Source organism: Drosophila mauritiana, chromosome 2R (genome assembly GCF_004382145.1).
Source record: "Drosophila mauritiana strain mau12 chromosome 2R, ASM438214v1, whole genome shotgun sequence".
Classification (NCBI taxonomy): domain Eukaryota; kingdom Metazoa; phylum Arthropoda; class Insecta; order Diptera; family Drosophilidae; genus Drosophila; species Drosophila mauritiana.
This window is the reverse complement of record NC_046668.1, coordinates 12,591,041-12,608,354: the sequence shown is the minus strand read 5'-3', so window position 1 is coordinate 12,608,354 and position 17,314 is coordinate 12,591,041. Positions and strand designations below refer to the sequence as shown.

At 47.9% G+C, this 17,314-nt stretch overlaps 2 protein-coding genes across 2 annotated transcripts; one reads left to right on the top strand and one right to left on the bottom strand.

The window, feature by feature from the left end:
* The first annotated feature begins 96 nt into the window (after positions 1-96).
* Positions 97-2,937, top strand: LOC117138365 (vesicular inhibitory amino acid transporter). Its single transcript, XM_033300431.1, has 2 exons — positions 97-965; positions 1,037-2,937. Exons 1-2 carry the CDS (start codon positions 613-615, stop codon positions 2,331-2,333), a joined length of 1,650 nt encoding a protein of 549 aa, XP_033156322.1. The 5' UTR covers positions 97-612; the 3' UTR covers positions 2,334-2,937.
* Positions 2,938-2,952: 15 nt separating this feature from the next.
* Positions 2,953-15,696, bottom strand: LOC117138363 (titin). The gene is made up of 5 exons (XM_033300430.1): positions 13,801-15,696; positions 13,409-13,675; positions 13,224-13,291; positions 13,106-13,167; positions 2,953-13,048 (listed from the first exon to the last, which is right to left on the bottom strand). Exons 1-5 carry the CDS (start codon positions 15,334-15,336, stop codon positions 3,111-3,113), a joined length of 11,871 nt encoding a protein of 3,956 aa, XP_033156321.1. The 5' UTR covers positions 15,337-15,696; the 3' UTR covers positions 2,953-3,110.
* Positions 15,697-17,314: the final 1,618 nt, after the last annotated feature.

The window sequence follows — 17,314 nt, the reverse complement described above, 5'->3', positions numbered from 1 at the left end:
TGGAACGCGGATGGACCGTGACCATATGACACTGACACAGCCACCCGATATATACACGACCGGATCCTGCGCACTGCCAGTTCCATCAGGTTGGAGTGCAAAGATTTTCTTTTCCCATTCGCACGGCCACGGATTTTCCACGTTACATAAATTTCGAAAGCATTTTTCTACTATTTTCCGCATCGGTTACGACAGTTTCAGCTCGCTTTTTCAAACCGGACTTCGAGATTCGAGTGAGCAGGATGTGCAAGTATCCGAGAATCTCATGATTAACGCGCTCCATTCGCACAAGGGCGCCAAGTTGTCGCAATCAAAGGCAAAAATCTGAGTCAAAATTCAGTTTTATTTTCTAGATTGTTAATCCCCATGTGACGACAGTAGTTAAGAAATTCGAATACCATTGCGGAATCTGGAGGCCAACGAAATTGTTAAAGAAAATTCTGATAAAATCGATATACTTCGCACGCCTTCTTGACACCACCGCAGCCGCCGCCATCAGGCCAATACCACCCCCACCTCCAACACTGCTAACACCACCACCACCACCACCACCACCGCCATCGCCATAAGCCATTCCAGCATCATCAGGGCCGTTAGTAGCCAGCATCCAACATGTCATTCATAGCCAAATTGAAAGCCACGCCATTGCCGCCACTGAGAAACATACTCAATGTGGCCGTGCAAACGGCCCGACAGCAAATTCCAGAGCGCAAGGACTACGAGCAACCGCCGGGTAGCACCGCCCAGCAGCATCACCACAGCCAGCAGGCCCAGCACAAGGCCATGGAGGCGGGCATGGATGGCGGAGACACCACCGAGATGAGCTCGAATCCCTTCCGGAACGCCGGTAGCTGGACAAACGATGGCGAGGGCGGAGGCGATGGCGATGGCGAGTACAGGAACGAGTACCAGAGCACATCCTTCAATGAGTACGACGGCCGGTATCAGCAAACGGACGGCTTTAGGTGGGTCATCCTCATTATAGAATTATAAGTTAACTGTCGTGCTAAACTCAACCCAAATCCATCTTCCGCAGGCAAGGTAGCATCGCCTCCGAGGGAAGCTCATTTGTATGCGAGGGAGAAGGTGGCGGCGGCTGCAAAATCGACGAATTCCAAGCGGCCTGGAACGTGACCAACGCCATTCAGGGCATGTTCATCGTATCGCTGCCATTTGCCGTGCTCCATGGCGGCTATTGGGCCATCGTGGCCATGGTGGGAATAGCACACATCTGCTGCTATACGGGCAAGGTCCTGGTGCAGTGTCTATACGAACCGGATCCGGCAACGGGACAAATGGTGCGAGTCCGCGACAGTTATGTGGCCATAGCCAAGGTATGTTTTGGTCCAAAATTGGGCGCCCGGGCAGTCAGCATTGCCCAGCTCATCGAGCTACTGATGACCTGCATCCTGTACGTGGTGGTGTGCGGCGATCTATTGGCCGGAACGTATCCACAGGGCTCGTTCGACTCGCGATCCTGGATGCTGTTCGTGGGCATATTCCTGCTGCCCATGGGATTCCTTAAGTCACTGAAAATGGTATCAACGCTCTCGTTCTGGTGCACAATGTCGCACATCGTGATAAACGCCGTGATACTGGGCTATTGCCTGCTGCAGATTGGCGATTGGGGCTGGTCCAAGGTCCGCTTCAGCATCGACATGGAGAACTTTCCGATCTCACTGGGCGTCATCGTCTTCTCGTACACCTCCCAGATCTTTCTGCCCACGCTCGAGGGCAACATGATCGATCGCTCCAAGTTCAACTGGATGCTGGACTGGTCTCACATAGCGGCTGCTGTGTTTAAGGCCGGATTCGGGTACATCTGCTTTCTGACCTTCCAGAACGACACACAGCAGGTGATTACCAACAATCTGCACTCGCAGGGCTTCAAGGGCATGGTGAACTTCTTCCTGGTCATCAAGGCCCTTCTGAGCTATCCCTTGCCATACTATGCTGCCTGTGAGTTGCTCGAGCGCAACTTCTTTAGAGGTCCGCCAAAGACCAAATTTCCAACCATCTGGAATCTGGACGGGGAACTGAAGGTTTGGGGCCTGGGCTTCCGTGTCGGCGTCATTGTATCCACCATACTGATGGCCATCTTCATTCCCCACTTCTCCATTCTGATGGGTTTCATTGGCAGCTTCACTGGCACCATGCTCAGCTTTATCTGGCCTTGCTATTTCCACATCAAGATCAAGGGGCATCTGCTCGATCAGAAGGAAATAGCCAAAGACTACCTCATCATTGGGCTCGGCGTGCTCTTCGGCGTCATTGGTATCTACGATTCGGGCAATGCCCTGATAAATGCATTTGAAATCGGTCTTCCATTTTAAATTGAATGTAAACTACCCAATCAAAAGATTCTTATTTATGATACTCAACTCTTTTGGACATGGCAAGTCTTCCAGATGCTCTGTCATCAATTTGGCTGTGTCCAAAATATCGAGGATCGAGTTAAACAAATACCATACATGCGAAACGAAATTATAAAACAATAATGTTAGTCTGTAAGAAACGAAACGCAAGTCTTCCAAACAAGCGAAAAAATGTCTTCCAAACAAAAGTAATATTGATATATGATATACACAATGAATAAGTTAAGAGAAACGATGATTATATAAATATACATAAGTATGTACGAATATGAGAAAAAGAGAAATATTTATTGTGTTAATATGCATTATAAGATATAGACAAATTGAACAGAGTAAAACGATAAACTGCAAATGTAAATCATTATACAAATGCAAAACAAAGTGTATGAGTATGTTTTAGATAGAACTCATTGTTTATATATAGCCGAGCGGATTTTTTTAACGTTTAAATATACAGTTACCTTTACATACTAGCCCTTAAAACGACACTAGCATCTTTTAAACTCTCAATAAAGACATCATCTCCAGTTGATCCTAAAAGAAAACCCCATTCTTGGTGCACAGAAACCCAAAGACGTCGATTTAAAAATGTTGTCTTTATTGTTAATATTCATTTTCGGATTGGTTTGTATATTGTATAAAACGTATATTGTCATGGAAGCTTAGCCTATCATTAATATGGGATTTTTGTGTTAGTAAAGCAAAGGATATGTATATACTCATAGTCGGGCTGTGTTAGTTTGAGGTCTTGAAGAACTTGTGTTCTTGAGTACTCCTTGTATGTTGGAATGCACCTTGTTTAATCTTATGCACAGCACACGTCGTTTTTGGGGCAGTTATGTATTCGCTCTTGTACAAACTGGAGCCGGTGAACTTTTCATTGCCCAGACTAATTGAGGACTGATTTCCGCGACGGGTGACCACACGCTCGGTGCCATGGCCATGGGCACTGTAGGAGGGGAAATCGATGCCACCGCCTAAGCTGGACACCTGCTGATTTCCTCGGTGTCGGCTGGTATGGCTTCCGGTGTGGGAATGAGATTGAGACGAAAAATCAATGCCGCCACCACCCGAAACTTGGCTGCGTGTCACCGTTGACCGTTCGGCATTCGAGCCGCTGGTTCCACCAGAAATAATGCGGGTCATTGAGGACGAGTTCTTCACGTTGTGCTCCCGGTTCTCTTTGTGCACGTTGCAGGTGCGACGCTCGGTCGAAAAAGTTGCATTTGCGTCTGAGTCGCGATTTTGGCGATGGATGCTGCTGTAACTCTGACGCTCCCCACCATAGGTGGTGGTGCTCGAGGGCTGCTCGTGTAGATTCAGTATGCTCTTGCGCTGCATCTTTCCATTGGACGTCAGGCTGCCATTGGCTGTATTCGAATCGGTGGTTACGTTCTTGCGATGGAAGACCGTGTTGGAGACGTCGGCTTCTGACGAGAATTCGCTCTTTCGATGATGGAAATGCTTTGAAGTGGTCATGTGCGACGATGTGCTTCCAGTTACAATATTGTTGGCAGAAGTTCTACCCCCTGAGACCGTTCGCGATGTTGAATCTTCGCTGATGTTATGTCCAACTGTGCTTCCAGACAGAACCCGGCTTGCTGTATCGCCGGTAATGTTATTCGAGGCCGATCTTCCGGTTACAACACGAGTGGTGGTTTCGCCAAATGCATCACTGGATACGTTTCTGCCTGACACCACACGTGAAGTCGAATTCTCAGTGATGTTAGACGTAACATTTCTGCCAGAAATCACGCGAGACGATGTATCGCCCGTTACGTTATTGGAGACTGAGCCACCGGAAATAACTCTTGAGGTTATGTCGCCAGTGTTCTTATCGGTTAAATGTCTACGATTAGATTCAATAGCGGTACTGGATACATCCGTATCCGTGATCCTTTCCGTAGTTAAAGCAGAACCTTTTATGACCTGTTGATTTCTTTGCAAGGACGTGGATTCCTTATGAATGTTCTGAGTGTTTTCGATGTTTGTCGTGGTAGTATTCTTCGCAACATTTTCTATTACGTTTATCTTAGCGGGCCTCTTGACATACTCGGTTTCTGGTTCCTTCTTATGACGCCCTCCTATGACAGTAGTTACCTTTGTTGTGGATACAACAATGAGACCGTCAACCGGATTTTGGCCGTTCGAATCGACTTGTTTGACAGCGTCCTTGCCAGACACATAGTTCATCTGATTTGTTGTTTTTCGGATTGTGGTGTCACTTCCCAAAGTAATAGATGAACTATTGTGGTTGATTTTTTGAGTACGTTGTACTTTATCGACCGTTGTGTTCGCCGTACTTTTGTAGTCATTTCTTCTGGTTACCGTCATAGACCCTTCTAGCTTGAGATTGTCAACAGGACGTTTTGGCGTTTCTCTCTTAACGGTTTCTGTAACTATCTTGCTATCGGTCTCGCTGCGGTCTGTTCTCTTATAAAACTCTCCTTCCGGCTTAAGATTGTCTTTTGGTTTCTTCTGAATTGGTCGCTCAGCGGGTGTAAAGGAAGTTTTATTGGGAGTATAAAACTCACCTTCGACCTTTAGGTTATCACTTGGCTTTACTTGCTCCGGTCGTTTAACATGGTGGTATTCTTCCTTCTGGGTGAACGTCATTTCGCCCTCGGTTCTTAAATTATCCTTTCTAATAACCGTCTTCACCTTATCGGCAGGCCGGTACCCATCCTTCTCGGGAATGTGCATCTTACCCTCAGGTTTCAAGTTGTCGGCATACTTCTTCTGCTCTGGACGGGAAGCGGGCTCATATTTTGGTTTTTCCGGGGTATACATAATTCCTTCTGGTTTCAAATTGTCTTTAGGCTTAACCGGCTCGGGGCGTTCACCATTCGTATGACCGGGCTTTTCAGGTACGTAAAGTTTACCAGAGGTCCGCAGGTTATCTTCTGGCTTCACTGGGGTGGGTCTAACAACATGATGGTACTCAGTTTTTTCCGTGAAAGTCATTTCTCCTTCACTACGAAGGTTGTCCTTATGAATAACTCTTGTCACCTTATCGGCAGGCTTATATTTGTCCTTTTCTGGTATAACCATATCGCCCTCTGGTTTTAAGTTATCATGAGGTTTTTTCTGTTTAGGCCTTTCAGCTGGTTTAAAGACCTCTTTTTCTTGAACGTAGAATTCTCCTTCCACCTTCAAGTTATCTTTCTGCCTTACAACAGTTACTCGATCGGCTGGTTGATATTTTGGTCGATCGGGAGTAAAGAATTCGCCTTCAGTCTTTAGATTATCAACAGGTTTCTTAGGTACCGGTCGATCTCCTGCCTTATATCCTGGCTTTTCAGGAGCAAAGAATCTCCCTTCGGGTCTCAAGTTATCCTCAGGTCGAACTTGCGTTGGACGTTCTCCAGGCCTGTAAGGTTGCTTTTCTGGACTGTAAAAGTCTCCTTCCGGCCTTAAGTTGTCATCTGGCTTTTTCTGTACTGGTCTTTCAGCAGGTCTGAATCCTGGTTTTTCCGGCGTGTAGAATTCACCTTCTGGTCTGAGATTGTCTTCATGCCTAACCTGGGAAGGTCTCTCACCTGGCTTGTATTTAGGTTTCTCCGGACTGTAGAATTCTCCCTCAGGCTTAAGATTGTCCGATGGTTTAACCTGGTCAGGTCGAACCACATATTGATATTCTTCCCTCTCTACAAACGTCATTTCTCCTTCCGTACGAAGATTATCTTTCCGAATAATTCTTTCAGTTTTATCGGCCGGCTTGTATACTTGCTTCTCAGGCTTCACGAATTCACCTTCCGGCTTTAAGTTGTCCTGTGGTTTTTTCTGTACTGGTCTTTCAGCTGGCCTGAATCCAGGCTTTTCCGGTGTGTAGAATTCACCCTCTGGCCTCAGATTATCTTCTGGCCTAACCTGGGAAGGTCTTTCGCCGGGCTTGTACTTGGGTTTCTCTGGACTGTAGAATTCGCCCTCGGGTTTCAGGTTGTCCTGTGGTTTCTTTTGCTCTGGCCTCTCAGCTGGCCGGAATCCAGGCTTTTCCGGTGTGTAGAATTCACCCTCTGGCCTCAGATTATCTTCTGGCCTAACCTGGGAAGGTCTTTCGCCGGGCTTGTACTTGGGTTTCTCTGGACTGTAGAATTCGCCCTCGGGTTTCAGGTTGTCCTCTGGTTTCTTTTGCTCTGGCCTCTCAGCTGGCCGGAATCCAGGCTTTTCCGGTGTGTAGAATTCACCCTCGGGCCTCAGATTATCTTCTGGCCTAACCTGGGAAGGTCTTTCGCCGGGCTTGTACTTGGGTTTCTCTGGACTGTAGAATTCGCCCTCGGGTTTCAGGTTGTCCTGTGGTTTCTTTTGTTCGGGCCTCTCAGCAGGCCTGAATCCTGTCTTTTCCGGTGTGTAGAATTCACCTTCTGGTCTGAGATTGTCTTCTGGCCTAACCTGGGAAGGTCTCTCACCTGGCTTGTATTTAGGTTTCTCAGGACTGTAAAATTCTCCCTCAGGCTTAAGATTGTCCAAAGGTTTAACCTGGTCAGGACGTACCACATATTGATATTCTTCCCTCTCTACAAACGTCATTTCTCCTTCCGTACGAAGATTATCTTTCCGAATAATTCTTTCAGTTTTATCGGCCGGCTTGTATACTTGCTTCTCAGGCTTCACGAATTCACCTTCCGGCTTTAAGTTGTCCTGTGGTTTTTTCTGTACTGGTCTTTCAGCTGGCCTGAATCCAGGCTTTTCCGGTGTGTAGAATTCACCCTCTGGCCTCAGATTATCTTCTGGCCTAACCTGGGAAGGTCTTTTGCCCGGCTTGTACTTGGGTTTCTCGGGACTGTAGAATTCGCCCTCGGGTTTCAGGTTGTCCTGTGGTTTCTTTTGTTCGGGCCTCTCAGCAGGCCTGAATCCTGGCTTTTCCGGTGTGTAGAATTCACCTTCTGGTCTGAGATTGTCTTCTGGCCTAACCTGGGAAGGTCTCTCACCTGGCTTGTATTTAGGTTTCTCAGGACTGTAAAATTCTCCCTCAGGCTTAAGATTGTCCAAAGGTTTAACCTGGTCAGGACGTACCACATATTGATATTCTTCCCTCTCTACAAACGTCATTTCTCCTTCCGTACGAAGATTATCTTTCCGAATAATTCTTTCAGTTTTATCGGCCGGCTTGTAAACTTGCTTCTCAGGCTTCACGAATTCACCTTCCGGCTTTAAGTTGTCCTGTGGTTTTTTCTGTACTGGTCTTTCAGCTGGCCTGAATCCAGGCTTTTCCGGTGTGTAGAATTCACCCTCGGGCCTCAGATTATCTTCTGGCCTAACCTGGGAAGGTCTCTCACCTGGCTTGTATTTAGGTTTCTCCGGACTGTAGAATTCTCCCTCAGGCTTAAGATTGTCCGATGGTTTAACCTGGTCAGGTCGAACCACATATTGATATTCTTCCCTCTCTACAAACGTCATTTCTCCTTCCGTACGAAGATTATCTTTCCGAATAATTCTTTCAGTTTTATCGGCCGGCTTGTAAACTTGCTTCTCAGGCTTCACGAATTCACCTTCCGGCTTTAAGTTGTCCTGTGGTTTTTTCTGTACTGGTCTTTCAGCTGGCCTAAATCCAGGCTTTTCCGGTGTGTAGAATTCACCCTCTGGCCTCAGATTATCTTCTGGTCTAACTTGGGAAGGTCTTTCGCCTGGCTTGTACTTGGGTTTCTCGGGACTGTAGAATTCGCCCTCGGGTTTCAGGTTGTCCTGTGGTTTCTTTTGTTCGGGCCTCTCAGCAGGCCTGAATCCTGGCTTTTCCGGTGTGTAGAATTCACCTTCTGGTCTGAGATTGTCTTCTGGCCTAACCTGGGAAGGTCTCTCACCTGGCTTGTATTTAGGTTTCTCAGGACTGTAAAATTCTCCCTCAGGCTTAAGATTGTCCAAAGGTTTAACCTGGTCAGGACGTACCACATATTGATATTCTTCCCTCTCTACAAACGTCATTTCTCCTTCCGTACGAAGATTATCTTTCCGAATAATTCTTTCAGTTTTATCGGCCGGCTTGTAAACTTGCTTCTCAGGCTTCACGAATTCACCTTCCGGCTTTAAGTTGTCCTGTGGTTTTTTCTGTACTGGTCTTTCAGCTGGCCTGAATCCAGGCTTTTCCGGTGTGTAGAATTCACCCTCGGGCCTCAGATTATCTTCTGGCCTAACCTGGGAAGGTCTTTCGCCGGGCTTGTACTTGGGTTTCTCTGGACTATAGAATTCGCCCTCGGGTTTCAGGTTGTCCTGTGGTTTCTTTTGCTCTGGCCTCTCAGCTGGCCGGAATCCAGGCTTTTCCGGTGTGTAGAATTCACCCTCGGGCCTCAGATTATCTTCTGGCCTAACCTGGGAAGGTCTTTCGCCGGGCTTGTACTTGGGTTTCTCTGGACTGTAGAATTCGCCCTCGGGTTTCAGGTTGTCCTCTGGTTTCTTTTGCTCTGGCCTCTCAGCTGGCCGGAATCCAGGCTTTTCCGGTGTGTAGAACTCACCCTCGGGCCTCAGATTATCTTCTGGCCTAACCTGGGAAGGTCTTTCGCCTGGCTTGTACTTGGGTTTCTCGGGACTGTAGAATTCGCCCTCGGGTTTCAGGTTGTCCTGTGGTTTCTTTTGTTCGGGCCTCTCAGCAGGCCTGAATCCAGGCTTTTCCGGTGTGTAGAATTCACCTTCTGGTCTGAGATTGTCTTCTGGCCTAACCTGGGAAGGTCTCTCACCTGGCTTGTATTTAGGTTTCTCCGGACTGTAGAATTCTCCCTCAGGCTTAAGATTGTCCGATGGTTTAACCTGGTCAGGTCGAACCACATATTGATATTCTTCCCTCTCTACAAACGTCATTTCTCCTTCCGTACGAAGATTATCTTTCCGAATAATTCTTTCAGTTTTATCGGCCGGCTTGTATACTTGCTTCTCAGGCTTCACGAATTCACCTTCCGGCTTTAAGTTGTCCTGTGGTTTTTTCTGTACTGGTCTTTCAGCTGGCCTGAATCCAGGCTTTTCCGGTGTGTAGAATTCACCCTCTGGCCTCAGATTATCTTCTGGCCTAACCTGGGAAGGTCTTTCGCCGGGCTTGTACTTGGGTTTCTCTGGACTGTAGAATTCGCCCTCGGGTTTCAGGTTGTCCTCTGGTTTCTTTTGCTCTGGCCTCTCAGCTGGCCGGAATCCAGGCTTTTCCGGTGTGTAGAATTCACCCTCGGGCCTCAGATTATCTTCTGGCCTAACCTGGGAAGGTCTTTCGCCGGGCTTGTACTTGGGTTTCTCGGGACTGTAGAATTCGCCCTCGGGTTTTAGGTTGTCATGTGGTTTCTTTTGTTCGGGCCTCTCAGCAGGCCTGAATCCTGGCTTTTCCGGTGTGTAGAATTCACCCTCTGGCCTCAGATTATCTTCTGGCCTAACCTGGGAAGGTCTTTCGCCCGGCTTGTACTTGGGTTTCTCGGGACTGTAGAATTCGCCCTCGGGTTTCAGGTTGTCCTGTGGTTTCTTTTGCTCTGGCCTCTCAGCAGGCCTGAATCCTGTCTTTTCCGGTGTGTAGAATTCACCTTCTGGTCTGAGATTGTCTTCTGGCCTAACCTGGGAAGGTCTCTCACCTGGCTTGTATTTAGGTTTCTCAGGACTGTAAAATTCTCCCTCAGGCTTAAGATTGTCCAAAGGTTTAACCTGGTCAGGACGTACCACATATTGATATTCTTCCCTCTCTACAAACGTCATTTCTCCTTCCGTACGAAGATTATCTTTCCGAATAATTCTTTCAGTTTTATCGGCCGGCTTGTATACTTGCTTCTCAGGCTTCACGAATTCACCTTCCGGCTTTAAGTTGTCCTGTGGTTTTTTCTGTACTGGTCTTTCAGCTGGCCTGAATCCAGGCTTTTCCGGTGTGTAGAATTCACCCTCTGGCCTCAGATTATCTTCTGGCCTAACCTGGGAAGGTCTTTCGCCGGGCTTGTACTTGGGTTTCTCTGGACTGTAGAATTCGCCCTCGGGTTTAAGATTATCCTCTGGTTTCTTTTGCTCTGGCCTCTCAGCTGGCCGGAATCCAGGCTTTTCCGGTGTGTAGAATTCACCCTCTGGCCTCAGATTATCTTCTGGCCTAACCTGGGAAGGTCTTTCGCCGGGCTTGTACTTGGGTTTCTCTGGACTGTAGAATTCGCCCTCGGGTTTCAGGTTGTCCTCTGGTTTCTTTTGCTCTGGCCTCTCAGCTGGCCGGAATCCAGGCTTTTCCGGTGTGTAGAATTCACCCTCGGGCCTCAGATTATCTTCTGGCCTAACCTGGGAAGGTCTCTCACCTGGCTTGTATTTAGGTTTCTCTGGACTGTAGAATTCTCCCTCAGGCTTAAGATTGTCCGATGGTTTAACCTGGTCAGGTCGAACCACATATTGATATTCTTCCCTCTCTACAAACGTCATTTCTCCTTCCGTACGAAGATTATCTTTCCGAATAATTCTTTCAGTTTTATCGGCCGGCTTGTATACTTGCTTCTCAGGCTTCACGAATTCACCTTCCGGCTTTAAGTTGTCCTTTGGTTTTTTCTGTACTGGTCTTTCAGCTGGCCTGAATCCAGGCTTTTCCGGTGTGTAAAATTCACCCTCTGGCCTCAGATTATCTTCTGGCCTAACCTGGGAAGGTCTTTCGCCGGGCTTGTACTTGGGTTTCTCGGGACTGTAGAATTCGCCCTCGGGTTTCAGGTTGTCCTGTGGTTTCTTTTGTTCGGGCCTCTCAGCTGGCCTGAATCCTGGCTTTTCCGGTGTGTAGAATTCACCTTCTGGTCTGAGATTGTCTTCTGGCCTAACCTGGGAAGGTCTCTCACCTGGCTTGTATTTGGGTTTCTCTGGACTGTAGAATTCTCCCTCAGGCTTAAGATTGTCCGATGGTTTAACCTGGTCAGGTCGAACCACATATTGATATTCTTCCCTCTCTACAAACGTCATTTCTCCTTCCGTACGAAGATTATCTTTCCGAATAATTCTTTCAGTTTTATCGGCCGGCTTGTATACTTGCTTCTCAGGCTTCACGAATTCACCTTCCGGCTTTAAGTTGTCCTGTGGTTTTTTCTGTACTGGTCTTTCAGCTGGCCTGAATCCAGGCTTTTCCGGTGTGTAGAATTCACCCTCTGGCCTCAGATTATCTTCTGGCCTAACCTGGGAAGGTCTTTCGCCGGGCTTGTACTTGGGTTTCTCTGGACTGTAGAATTCGCCCTCGGGTTTCAGGTTGTCATGTGGTTTCTTTTGTTCGGGCCTCTCAGCAGGCCTGAATCCTGGCTTTTCCGGTGTGTAGAATTCACCTTCTGGTCGGAGATTATCTTCTGGTCTAACTTGGGAAGGTCTTTCGCCGGGCTTGTACTTGGGTTTCTCTGGACTGTAGAATTCGCCCTCGGGTTTTAGGTTGTCATGTGGTTTCTTTTGTTCTGGCCTCTCAGCTGGCCGGAATCCAGGCTTTTCCGGTGTGTAGAATTCACCTTCTGGTCGGAGATTATCTTCTGGCCTAACCTGGGAAGGTCTTTCGCCGGGCTTGTACTTGGGTTTCTCTGGACTGTAGAATTCGCCCTCGGGTTTCAGGTTGTCCTCTGGTTTCTTTTGCTCTGGCCTCTCAGCTGGCCGGAATCCAGGCTTTTCCGGTGTGTAGAATTCACCTTCTGGTCGGAGATTATCTTCTGGCCTAACCTGGGAAGGTCTTTCGCCGGGTTTGTACTTGGGTTTCTCGGGACTGTAGAATTCTCCCTCAGGCTTAAGATTGTCCGAAGGTTTAACCTGGTCAGGTCGAACCACATATTGATATTCTTCCCTCTCTACAAACGTCATTTCTCCTTCCGTACGAAGGTTATCTTTCCGAATAATTCTTTCTGTTTTATCGGCAGGCTTGTAAACTTGTTTCTCTGGCCTTACGAATTCCCCGTCTGGCTTAAGATTGTCCTCCGGTTTTTTTTGAGCTGGCCTTTCTGCAGATTCAAATCCTGGTCTTTCGGGTGTATAAAAGTCACCTTCTGGTTTAAGATTATCAACTGGACGCACTTGAGATGGACGTTCGCCAGGGCGATACTTTGCCTTTTCAGGACTATAAAATGAACCCTCTGGTCTTAAGTTATCCGTTGGCTTGACTTGTCCCGGTCGTGTAACATATTGATATTCCTCTTTCTCCACGAATGTCATTTCCCCTTCAGTTCTCAAGTTATCACTTCTTATTATTTTTTCAGGTCTTTCGGCAGGGGTGTATTTGGGTTTTTCTGGTGAGACAAATTCTCCCTCCGGCTTAAGGTTATCAACCGGCCTTTTTTGTGTGGGACGATCTGCTGGAGCGTATCCTGGTTTCTCAGGCGTGTAAAATTCGCCTTCTGGTTTTAGATTGTCTTGGTGTCGCACTTGAGATGGCCGATCTCCTGGTTGATACTTAGGTTTTTCCGGACTGTAAAACTCGCCTTCGGGCTTTAGATTGTCCGTAGGCTTAACGTATCCCGGTCGAACTGTATATTGGTATTCCTCCTTCTCTACAAAAGTCATTTCTCCTTCTGTACGGAGGTTGTCGGTATGCACAATCTTTTCACGTTTTTCCCCCGGCTTGTATGGCTCCTTTGGAGGAACTATAAAGTCTCCCTCAGGTCTTAAGTTGTCTTCTGGTTTCTTAATGACTATATAGTCCACTAGAATGTCTTCGTTTTGCTTGGGAATGTTATCTTCTTTCGACCATGTATTTGTACGTATCCTTGCATATGCTTCGTCAACGTTATCTGTGGAAACTCCAAGGTGTTAACTTTTTTATAATTTATTTATACAATTACGCTTACCTTCGGTTTGAATAACCGTATTTTCTGTAGACTTCGTTGTACTGCTTGAGCAATGGTGCCGCCTAAAATTAAAAGGCAATTAGTATAAGAGATTATGTACGCGTACACTGAATCTTACCCGCATGTGCAGATTTCACAAATGCATCTTTCACTATGTGTTGTTGACTTGTTTTTTGCAACTCCTCGCTAATGACGAAAGCAAACACAAATTATTAGTAAGCAATATATTTTAAGTTGTGATAAATTCAACAACGTTTTTCTGAACACAAATATTTAGGTTCTTTGCTTAACTAATCTACTCACGGTTCTTGAGTCGTTTAGGCGTTGCTTATCAGTGCGCACATAATCGATTTCATCATAAATATTTTCGGTAATATTTTTGTGTTTCGATGTCTCCTTCAAGTTCAGGGTTATGTTTTCGTTGTTCTCCGATATCGAGGTGTTCTTCTCAATCTCCACAAACTCGTCCACGTAAATGGTCTTCTTGGGAGCCTCTACGATCTTCTCAATAACATCCGTGTGCACCTTCTCGTCCAGAACGCGCCAGTCGTTGATGCTCGCATCGAAAATCTAATTAGGCAAACAAAAAATTCCTCAGAATTTAAACTAAACACACACCCACGACGAGGTGTTCGATGGCATTTGGGAGAGTCGAAGGTACGCCCACACGCAGGCGCGCACAATCAGCGACTTACCTTCGTCACCTCCGTTGTAGTCGTTATGTTTGCAACATCGGTATTATCTTTCTCGATTTCACGAGCAATGTCATTGGGCACAAAAGCTTTTGTATCAGTGAACGACTTCTCGTCCACAACAGTCCACTTGCCGAGCTTCGTGTCGTACACCTTGGTGGTGTATGTGGTTCTTGTTGTGTTAATGACATCATCGACTATTTCGGGATAGCCCGTGTCGGCGGTGCTGTCCACCGTCCGTTCGTCCACCACGCGCCACCGATTGTTGCGTCTGTCGTATATCTTCTTCTTGTACGTTACTTTGGAGGTGCCATCGGATTCCTTGCTGACATACCGCTCAAAGGTCGGCCGGGTCTTACTCGGTCCTTGAGAACTGCCATCGCTGTACTCCGTCCAGGTCTTGGTCTTCACATCGTACACTTCCTTCTTGGACGACGACTTCGACTGCTTGCTGCTGGTGGAGCTCTTCAAGACTGAACTCTCGCTAACCTCCTTGGTGGACCTCTGGTCGACCATCGACGACGATGACGTAGCTCTATCAACAGCTGTGCTAGCACTGGCCACGTCCAGTTTATCGTTGCGGCGCGTCGATGACGTCGCCTTTGTTGTGGTCGCGCCAGACGACACGGCAACCGGTTCGGGGTAGCCTTGCGACGTCACCGATGCGGGAGCATCAGCTGTTCCGCTCATTGGCAGCTTTGGCACGCTCTGAGATTCGCTCACATTGCTGCTGCGGCTGCCGCTGGTGTTGATGTTGATGTTTGTGCTCGTGCTGCTGCTGTTGATATTGCTGCTGTTGCTGGTGGTGGCGTTTGTCACTGTCTTGGTGTTTGTATCGAAGCCAACCTGTTTCCTCGGCCCCGATGATGTCATACCGGTAGCCGTGTCGGCTCTCTCGCTGGCAATCAGCGTTTCGTTGGCGCTCCGACTGGAACTGGTTGTGGCTTCAAAGTACGAGCTGGAGCTACTGGCCTGCTGCTGCTGCTGGCTGGAAGACATCGACGAGGACGTGAACATTTTCGAGACACTGCCCCCGCTGGCGGAGACGGATAGCGTGGGCGTTGTGATCTCCACCACATCGATGGGCACCGAGAATACTGGCTCCTTCTTTTCACTTTCGAGCAGATCAATCGATGAGATGATCTTCTGATTGGCATAATCCCGCGAGATCTTGCTGCTGTACTGCTCGGACTGCAGCTGGGACTGAGATTGCTCTGTGTAGGAGGAATGCGACTGGGATGCCTTGCTCTTGCTTTGGCTGCGGCTGCTGTAGCTCCTCACTCCAGCCGCTGGCAGAGAAGCACCCGAAGTGCTCGGCCCGACAGGATCACCACCGTACGTCACCGATTCGTGCTGCATGGAGCTGGAGCTGTTGCTGGTGGTCAGAGTGGCGAACGCATCGGGACCCAGCTTTTTGGTAAGCTTCGTGGCCTCGGCCGACGACGTTGATGTTGTGGTCGATGTGGCTGGCGGCGGCGGCGACGGCGACGACTGCTGCTGCTGAGACACTTGTTTCTTTTTATTGCTTTTTGATACCATTTTGCTGGCGGAGCGCTGACACAGATGAGGTAATCACCGTTTGGGTGCCGTGAGTGAGTGCACCTGGCTGGACTATTGCTATTTGAATGGCCTTATGCGGCTAATTTGCGGTCGAAATTCGTTTGTTTCGTTGTTATTAATCACAATTATTGCTCGCTTCGTTGCTTTTGGCACTCGGATGGCTTTTTAATATTAACGCGCCAATGAATGGGACGTGCTTGTTGGGATCTGGTGTATTTGGTTGTGGTGTGTGTCACATAATTTCCACGACGGTATGTCGAAATGCTTATTTTTAAATATATTTATTAGACGCACACGAACATGCGACCCATAGTTCAAGTTAAGGCAGCGATACGCACACTTTGGCAACCGTTAGACGTGCGAGCAAAAAGCTTAGCACTCTCGCTCACACACACACACTGGGAGGGGAAGGAGAGAGTTACGGATGCAGCGGGTTGGAGCCGATCGAGATACAGATACAGTTACAGATACAGATACAGATGCAGAGCCACAAAAAATAACACCAAAACCGAGAGACTGCGGGCACTGTTGTTCGTGTTCGGAGCACTTTTAAGATCACCAACCGTCGCGAAGCACAACTCAAAACGTACTGATCGCGTCTGGAGCTGCTTTCGACCGACTATCTGTGCGCTGCCGGCTGAAAGCGATGGCAGCGGCGCCGGCAGAAGCGTTTTCAGTGGGCTTTCGGCCATTGGTGCGAGCGAGAGAGCCAGCGACGCCTTCGCAAAAGGCAAAAAAGTTAAAGCCAGGCCAGCGTAGGTTTTTCGGATTCCGACGGATGCGTAGGCCGCTTGAATCCAGGCGTGGATCCAACAGAGCGGGCCGAAACTTGGGCACAAGTATCTTAGCCAAACAAATATCAGACAAACGTACACTAATCCAAATTCAATATCTTTAGATATGGATTACTAGTTGTTTCCAAATGGTCTGAGTTCTAGATCCGCTCCTGGCCCCGTCTGCCACGAAGACCGAGTTCAATAAGCCAATAAAAACCGCACGCACACCGCATCGATCTTTTGTGAAAGTGGCAATAAAAACAAAACAAACAGATGTCTGATGTTTGACGCCCGATGCCGGCGGTCGGTCTATCTGTTTGAGCTTGTCAGGTACACAAAACGGAGCAGCTCGAACTTTCAGGGCGTGCGCCTGCGTAGCAAACAGTCTTCCAAAACAATATTGACACAAAATTGGCCAAATTGGCAAACCAAATTAGGCCGGGCTAACGGCTGCGTCTGTCGGATGCACAATTCAATTTGAATGATTAGTCAGCACACGCTGGCCACCATGTTTGTAGATACATTCAGAGATCGTCTAGCCGAGCGGCAGCGGCGCTACGTGGGCGTCTCCGGCGGAGCTGAGTAAGCCACGTTAAGATCAAGATTTATTCGCCATATTGTCCGATACACTCAATAGCACAATTGATTTGTAACGACCTTTGGGTCGGGTGGGTGCGAATGGCAAGCATCTGGAAGTGGTTATGTCCCAATGCGGAGTGCAATAGATCAGCTGCATAATGGACGATGGAACACCGCGTGACCTCCAAACCTTGTGTGTATACCGGGCGAAACAAGCTATCAAGAAAAGCAAAGCCCAATTCCTTGCTTAATTCGTGGTCTGACGTCATACGCGGCGTATGAGCAACGAGCTGCTCGCCACTCATTTTCATGCGAAGCCAAAAGCAATCAAAACTTGTTTGCTGCCCGGGTACACAAAATAAAATCACACCAATAGAAGTAAGACACAAATGCAAAATTAAAGTGGAAAATAAAAGCGGCCACAGTGAAGCCTGCTTAGCAATTCACAGCACACCAGCGCGCACATTTGACTTGGACATGGGCATGGGCATAAAAGTGCAACTGGATCTGGAACGAGCTGCAATTCAGATCAAACGCCAATTGGGAACTATGCCACTGGGTGCAGTGCGCCGGAAAGCATGGCCATCGACCAATTAGGTGGA

Coding starts and splice junctions, on each gene's coding strand:
- LOC117138363 (XM_033300430.1), bottom strand. CDS start 15,336: ATGGTATCAAAAAGCAATAAAAAGAAACAAGTGTCTCAGCAGCAGCAG. Junction 13,168..13,223: donor TGTGAAATCTGCACATGCGG/GTAAGATTCAGT, acceptor TTTTAATTTTAG/GCGGCACCATTGCTCAAGCA. Junction 13,049..13,105: donor TACGGTTATTCAAACCGAAG/GTAAGCGTAATT, acceptor GAGTTTCCACAG/ATAACGTTGACGAAGCATAT.
- LOC117138365 (XM_033300431.1), top strand. CDS start 613: ATGTCATTCATAGCCAAATTGAAAGCCACGCCATTGCCGCCACTGAGA. Junction 966..1,036: donor CAGCAAACGGACGGCTTTAG/GTGGGTCATCCT, acceptor CATCTTCCGCAG/GCAAGGTAGCATCGCCTCCG.